The following is an 8,189-nucleotide window of genomic DNA, read 5'->3' as shown; positions in this document are numbered from 1 at the left end:
TGTGTGAAAGACTCATAGGCCTTCATGTGTGAGAAGCTCATAGCCTTTCTTTCTGCTTACTCTGCTTATGTCAGCATTAAACTAATAAGCTTTTACTACACTATGTGTCTGTGTGACGACTTCTTCTTCGAGCTCAGTACTGAGTAGGTGACAGCAGCGTAGGTCCAAGAATTTAATTCTGAGGCCGGTATCAGCGAAATCTTATCACTTCTAAATGAGGAGTTTTACACCAGAAAAATCAGCCAACTTTCCTAGTCTTTAGGCATACAAAGCAGAATTTAGTATCTGCTGCTCTAAAACAAGATGTAAAAAGGAAATATATTGTCCATTATTGTCTAGAATTGATACAGAAGTGAAATTGGGGGATGATGTAGATGTGGAGAAAAACAAGACTACATTGTGAAAGGGTATTTGCAGAAGTCGTTTCATAAGAGGTAGCACCTGACTGTTAACTTCATATAACAGTCCACACAGTACAGCTGTCAAAGACCAGCATGACACCCAGTCTGAATTCATTAGGGTAAGTGCTTCCTATTACTATTTTTACTGAAATAAATATATAAGCATATCTACAAGGGATTTTAGTCAGAATTGGTTTCCTTATTTACTGTTACTTTAAACAAAAAAAAGTTTTATTACAGTTTTCCGACAACTGCTAGTTAATAAAATAATATTTCCAGTTAACATTCCTCAGTTCACACTGGATTGAAGTTTATCTTTTTGATTGACAGTGTGACAGAATATGAGCAGTTGGTTAAGAATTGTGTCAGATTGATTTGTCAGACAATTTCCTCCTGGCACAATTACATAGTATCCAAGTCAAAAATGGGCAAGGATGGTTACTTTTTTAATATTATTAAAACATTTTTACTAATAATTTATTATTGAATTTTTATTAGGGATGAATAAAGTTTATCTTAATAGATGGCAGACTTTTAAACAGCAGTCAGTAACGTATGAACCACTTGGGGGCGTGCTCTTGTAGGAATATAATTAACAGCGGGGTGGTGTGATACAGACTGATGTGAAGCTGGGTTGCTGATGTTGTTTTATTTATTTAGAATTTTATTAAAGAATGACATTCCATTATAACAGCTGTAAACAATTATTATATCACCAGCCTCTTGTTCTTTCCTGTCTCTAAAATGTAATAAGACAAAAATGAAGCTGGTTGCGTTACCGAGAACTTCCCAGAGTTAGAAAACATTCACTGACACTGGGGACTACTTCCTAAAACACTAAATAAAAGCCTCCTTACAGAAAACGTCACCATTTCAACAATTACTCACAATTTTAATCCGTTTATGTGGAGTGTCATCATACAAGTCCCTGTGTAAGTTGTTTTTATAGAAATTATCAAGTATTAGAAGGATAAAGTATTTCTTAATCCATTTATTATTTATTATTCAGTTTAGATTATGTGGCGCATCTGCATACAAGTCCCTATAGAAACTATAATGTATTAGCATGAGCGCATTAAAATAAAACTTGTGATTTGAATTACAGCCAGAACTACAGTTAAAGATGCTGTTATAGAAAATTAATCAACACCTTCTAAATAATCAGTATCTGAATAATCAGCACCTGGAACATAAAGCATATAAAGTATCTGGGATGTGGCAAATTCAACTCCTTTTGAAGGTTTTGATGTTTATGTTAAACTGTGCTTTATGTTTACTAAAAGTAGATTTTGTGAAATCAGTTAAAGATCCTCAATCAGTAACTGAGATGGAAACTTGTGACTGAATTAAAGACTAATTGTAATGATAAGTGTAATTATAAAATAATAATAAGTTGCAGAAGACCAAGCCCTAATTGTACCTAACTCCTGCTGTAATAAGTGCATGAAGCTAAAGCAGTATTCTTGTTTCCACAGGGGGAAAGTGGGATGAGCTTTTACAATTTTATCATGGACACGACCAATTTCATGCTTGATTATGTATCTACGGACTATGCAAACTACACGGATGATAACCAAACGTACATGGATATGTCTCACAATGTACATGAATTTTGCTCTGGAGAGATTCTGTGCATGTTGCTGCTGGTTGTGAATGTGATCATCATTGTACTGGGGGTTGTGGGAAATGGTGTGGTGATCTGGATCGCAGGTTTAAAGATGAAGAAAACGGTCAACACCACCTGGTACCTCAGCCTGGCCATTTCTGACTTCATATTCTGTGCCACCTTGCCCTTCAACACCTTTTACCTAGCCACATCTGACTGGATCTTTGGACTTTTCATGTGCAGGTTCACCTCCTTCGTGATGTTCCTCAACATGTTCAGCAGCATCTTTCTTCTCGTCATCATCAGTGTGGATCGCTGCATGACTGTCATGTTCCCTGTTTGGGCACAGAATCAGCGTACCATAAGGAAGGCTTCATTGATAGTCCTTCTTGCATGGGTTTTATCAGTGTCCTTGAGTATCCCGTCCACTATTTTCCGTGACATTCAGCACCACCTAGGCAGAACCCGGTGCCACAATAATTACTTTAGCCAGGACAGCCACAAATCTATAGCCATCTGCCGGTTTATTTTTGGGTTCATTATACCTTTCCTGGTCATCATTGTCTGCTACTCAGTCATTATATTCAAGCTGAGAAGCAACCAGATGGCGAAGTCCACAAAGCCGTTCAAAATCATGACTGCTCTCATCGGGACTTTCTTCATCTGCTGGCTGCCATACCACACATTTGTGCTGGTTGAACTGAACCAGAGCCTCCCCAATGACATCATAGCCTTCGGGCTCAAGATCGGAACCGCAGTTGCTTCAGCTAACAGTTTCCTCAACCCAGTTCTCTATGTCTTCATGGGCAATAATTTCAGGCAGAAGTTTAGGAACTCCATCTTGTCTAAGATTGAGAATGCAATTGGAGAAGAAAGGCCAAGTTCATGTACGAGGTCGAAGAGGCCAAGCCAAGTTCCTGTCTGAGGTCGAAAAAAAGGCCTCTCAAGTCAAATTCCTGTCTGAGGTCGAAGAGACATCCTCTCAAGCCAAGATCCTGTCCGAGGTCAAAAAAGAGCCTCTCAAGTCAAGTTTCTGTCCAAGGTCGAAGAGACGGCTTCCCAGGTCAAGTTTCTGAATCCGATGTCACGACCAACCAAGTTATGCTCACGCCAGAGTCTGTTGACACGACCAACCAAATTATGTTCACGCCAGAGTCTGTTGACACGACCGATCAAGTTCTCCTCATGCCTGAAGTCGACATCACGACCAACCAAGTTATGCTCACACCAGGGTTTGTTGATATGACCAACCAAGATCTCCTTATGCCTGAAACTGACGTCACAACCAACCAAGCTATGCTCACACCAGAGTGTGTTGACATGACCAAACAAAATCTCTTCATGCCTGAAACCAACATCACAACCAACCAGGTTCTGCCCACACCTGAAGCCGACGTCAGGACCAACCAGGTTCTGCTTACGCCTGAAGCCGATGCCAGGACCAACCAGGTTCTGCTCATGCCTGAAGCTGATGTCACGATCAACCAGTTCTGCTCACGCCTGAAGCCGACATCATGAACAACCAAGGTCTGCTCACGCCCAAGTCTGCTGACACAGCCAACCAAGTTCAGCCTGCAGAGTCGATGGGGGATGATGCTCCGCTTTCCTGCTCCGCTGAGGATGCCGCTCAGTCTCCCGGTTCAGCTGAAAATATTTTGCCCAGAGGGCCAGGACCGCCAGGGGAGGGTTCTGTCATATCACATCAAACCAATGACTACAATTCCCATCCTGCACTGCGGCCTACAAACATGGCCGTCATGGACCACAATTCCACAACGCCTTCATTCTAATCACGAACTCCTGCATCCAATTTACACGCACAATCACAACACACATATAACAAACTGTTCAAACACTTAGCCTTTGTGAAGTATTATGCTCAATTGCTTAATCTCTGTCATTATTCCAAGCCTCTGTTGACCTCGATTCTCTGCCTTGCCTAGTTTAGCCTGTTTGCCTGATTGTTTGACCTTTGCCTGCCTATGTACATTGATTTCTGCCTGATCCTTTACCTCTTGTTGTTTGATTAATCTGCCTTACCTGCACTTGCTTCTGTCTCAACCTCCATTATGTGACAACATGATTATATGCATTCATAGAAATGGGTTAACAGGACAAATTGCATTTTTTTCTTGCTCTCTCTCTCTCTCTCTCTCTCTCTCTGTGTGTGTGTGTGTGTATATATATATGTATGCATATGTATATATATGTATATGTGTATATGTATGTATGTATGTATGTATGTATATGTGTATATATATATATATATATATATATATATATATATATATATATATATATATATATATATATATATATATATATATATATATATATACACACAGTGGGGGAAAGAAGTATTTGATCCCCTGCTGATTTTGTACGTTTGCCCACTGACAAAGAAATGATCAGTCTATAATTTTAATGGTAGATTTATTTGAACAGTGAGAGACAGAATAACAACAAGAAAATCCAGAAAAACTCATGTCAAAAATGTTATAAATTGATTTGCATTTTAATGAGGGAAATAAGTATTTGACCCCCTCTCAATCAGAAAGATTTCTGGCTCCCAGGTGTCTTTTATACAGGTAACGAGCTGAGATTAGGAGCACACTTTTAAAGGGAGTGCTCCTAATCTCAGCTTGTTACCTGTATAAAAGACACCTGTCCACAGAAGTAATCAATCAATCAGATTCCAAACTCTCCACCATGGCCAAGACCAAAGAGCTCTCCAATGATGTCAGGGACAAGATTGTAGACCTACACAAATCTGGAATGGGCTACAAGAGCATTGCCAAGCAGCTTGGTGAGAAGGTGACAACAGTTGGTGCGATTATTCACAAATGGAAGAAAACAAAAGAACTGTCAATCTCCCTCGGCCTGGGGCTCCATGCAAGATCTCACCTCGTGGAGTTGCAATGATCATGAGAACAGTGTGGAATCAGCCCAGAACTGAACAGGAGGATCTTGTCAATGATCTCAGGGCATCTGGGACCATAGTCACCAAGAAAACAATTGGTAACACACTACGCCGTGAAGGACTGAAATGCTGCAGCGCCCGCAAGGTCCACTGCTCAAGAAAGCACATATACATGCCCTGAATACATGCCATCTGAAGTTTGCCAATGAACATCTGAATGATTCAGAGGACAACTGGGTGAAAGTGTTGTGGTCAGATGAGACCAAAATGGAGCTCTTTGACATCAACTCAACTCGCCGTGTTTGGAGGAGGAGGAATGCTGTCTATGACCCCAAGAACACCATTCCCACCGTCAAACATGGAGGTGGAAACATTATGCTTTGGGGGTGTTTTTCTGCTAAGGGGACAGGACAACTTCACCGCATCAAAGGGACGATGGACAGGGCCATGTACCATCAAATCTTGGGTGAAAACCTCCTTCCCTCAGCCAGGGCATTGAAAATGGGTCGCGGATGGGTATTCCAGCATGACAATGACCCAAAACACACGGCCAAGGCAACAAAGGAGTGACTCAAGAAGAAGCACATTAAGGTCCTGGAGTGGCCTAGCCAGTCTCCAGACCTTAATCCCATAGAAAATCTGTGGAGGGAGCTGAAGGTTCGAGTTGTCAAACATCAGTCTCGAAACCTTAATGACTTGGAGAAGCTCTGCAAAGAGGAGTGGGACAAAATCCCTCCTGAGATGTGTGCAAACCTGGTGGCCAACTACAAGAACCGTCTGACCTCTGTGATTGCCAACAAGGGTTTTGCCACCAAGTACTAAGTCATGTTTTGCAGAGGGGTCAAATACCTATTTCCCTCCTTAAAATGCAAATCAATTTATAACATTTTTGATATGCGTTTTTCTGGTTTATATTATATTATATTTTCTGGTCTATTTTTTATATGCATTTTTTGGTTATTATTCTGTCTCTCACTGTTCAAATAAATCTACCATTAAAATTATAGACCCATCATTTCTTTGTCAGTGGGCAAACGTACAAAATCAGCAGCGGATCAAATACTTTCTTCCCTCACTGTATATATATATATATATATATATATATATATATATATATATATATATATATATATATATACAGGGCTGCACAATTAATCGAATATCGATCGCGATTACGATTTTGAATGCCCACGATTAAATGAACATGATCAACTTCTCCACTCAGATCAAGCGCTTCCTTACTACAGCCAATCACATAGCGCGGAGCAGGATGACGTCATTTTGTAGTACCAAAAGCCCGAAACGGAGTTAGGATTTTAGCCCTCTAGCGGCTAGCTTCGCTTCGAGCTCCAGCGCTTGTGCGAGGGGAAATCATGACACTAGCATGATGCTAAATGGCACTACAGAGGTTGTCGGGGCCATTAAACGTCATCACGCAGAACGGGAAAAAAACTTTGCAGATAAACTCAGGGCTCTACAGTGCGACCATTTCACTCGCATTCGCGACTGAAAAGTAGTTTGTGCGAATGTGAATAAATATTTATTCGCACCGGTGCGAGTGACCTGTTCGGAGTTGTAGAATACAATCGGAATAAAAACTACAGGAAGTCCAAAATGCATCTACACCGAGTCACTTTCACACTGCTTTTCATCTCCTCAGTCAACCGAACAAGTGTGTAAATGCTGCAGAGAAGCCATTTTGATGAAGAGAGTCACTATACATTCACTATACACTATACTATACATTGAGTTTCTCTCAACTCTCCGAGCTCACAATCGCCATCTTTTATTGACCCCGCAATAAACCCCGCAACTTCCACCTGCTCGTGTAGACACAGCGGCTTCACGCGGAGTAAATTAATAATAATGCTAACGCCACAAGGTGGGTTTAATTCAAACTTCTTTATTAAATAATCAAGAGTAAGAACTGTTCAGTCTGTACACATACAGTACACTGCCGCTCTCCTTCACTAACTCTAATTCACTTCATTTAAACTCACGGTTGCCAGATATCACTAGAAAAGTCAACATCAGTGTCCATGTTTTGATGTATCCCCCCCAAAACACACTATTATCAGCAGACATGGACACTGTACTGGGAAACCCATCTAAAACTGATAAACAAACAAAAATAAAACTACTAAAATGTAAAAAACAGAAAATGTGCTTAGTCATAAATAAATTATTTAATATAAAAAATAGATATTATAATAACTTCATAAAATATAAATAAAATGAGAAATGAAATAATGTTTAATTACTGTGGGTTGCATTTAATATCAATCTGACATTTTAAGCTTAGTTCGCTATTTCCTTAGAAAGCTATTAGCCTTTTTCCTAATATGGATCATTTTTGTGTTAGCCTACTTGTAATTAGGACTCTCTGTTGTTTTTAAGATATTTAAAAATAAATATTTTATGCTTGTTTATTTATCAATTAACCAACAGTATTTCTCATTGCTATTATTTTAACTCAGTTAACAGTGACCACGAGCAGAGAGCTTACATTTAACTGTTTATGACCTCCTGATTAAAACTTTGATTGATACCAAAACAAGATTGGCATCTGGATTGTATCGGCTGTAATAATCCTGATCGGTGCATCAGTAATGAACACCATTAAACTAAAGCGCTTTGCATCTGATGGGTAAATGAACTCACCCGAGCACATCCTATATGAGATTATTCAGATATATACACAATACACACAGAGCGGTTCGAGAACTGACTCCAGCCCAGAACCATGACAGTGGAGAAATGTCTAATAGTTTAGCTTTAAATGTATTTAAGAGGAGCAGACACTGAACATTGATGTTTATTGTATTTGTTTACAAGGCAAACAGGTTAACGGTTGTTTTTTGCATACAGCCTGTAAAATTAACTGAAAATATTACATTTAGTTTATCAGAAGGTAAATTAATGCATCATGGCTCACACTATGTTCCTAAATTCTGTCATAATTGACCAGCTCAAGTTTTCTCATGCCTACTTGTGTTATATTGTGGCATGAGAAAATTAAATAAATGTGAAAGTGCAATAAAAATATGTTGTCACTAAAATCAATTAATAATCGTGATAAATAATAGAGATCTCAATATTGATCTCAATAATGGAGATTATCATTTTGGCCATAATCGTGCAGCCCTAATATATATATATATATATATATATATATATATATATATATATATATATATATATATATATATATATATATATAAAATGACATTTGACACAAATTAAGGAAAAGCATAAGCCAGAA

At 39.0% G+C, this 8,189-nt stretch overlaps 1 protein-coding gene across 1 annotated transcript; it reads left to right on the top strand.

The window, feature by feature from the left end:
* Positions 1 to 423: 423 nt before the first annotated feature.
* LOC108255349 (chemerin-like receptor 1) lies at positions 424 to 4,056 on the top strand. The gene is made up of 2 exons (XM_017451269.3): positions 424 to 520; positions 1,877 to 4,056. Exon 2 carries the CDS (start codon positions 1,889 to 1,891, stop codon positions 2,930 to 2,932), a length of 1,044 nt encoding a protein of 347 aa, XP_017306758.1. The 5' UTR covers positions 424 to 520; positions 1,877 to 1,888; the 3' UTR covers positions 2,933 to 4,056.
* The last annotated feature ends 4,133 nt before the right edge of the window (positions 4,057 to 8,189 follow it).

The sequence above is a fragment of the Ictalurus punctatus genome, chromosome 22 (assembly GCF_001660625.3).
Source record: "Ictalurus punctatus breed USDA103 chromosome 22, Coco_2.0, whole genome shotgun sequence".
NCBI lineage: Eukaryota > Metazoa > Chordata > Actinopteri > Siluriformes > Ictaluridae > Ictalurus > Ictalurus punctatus.
Note: the sequence above shows the minus strand (reverse complement) of the source record. Positions and strands in the feature narration are given on the sequence as shown.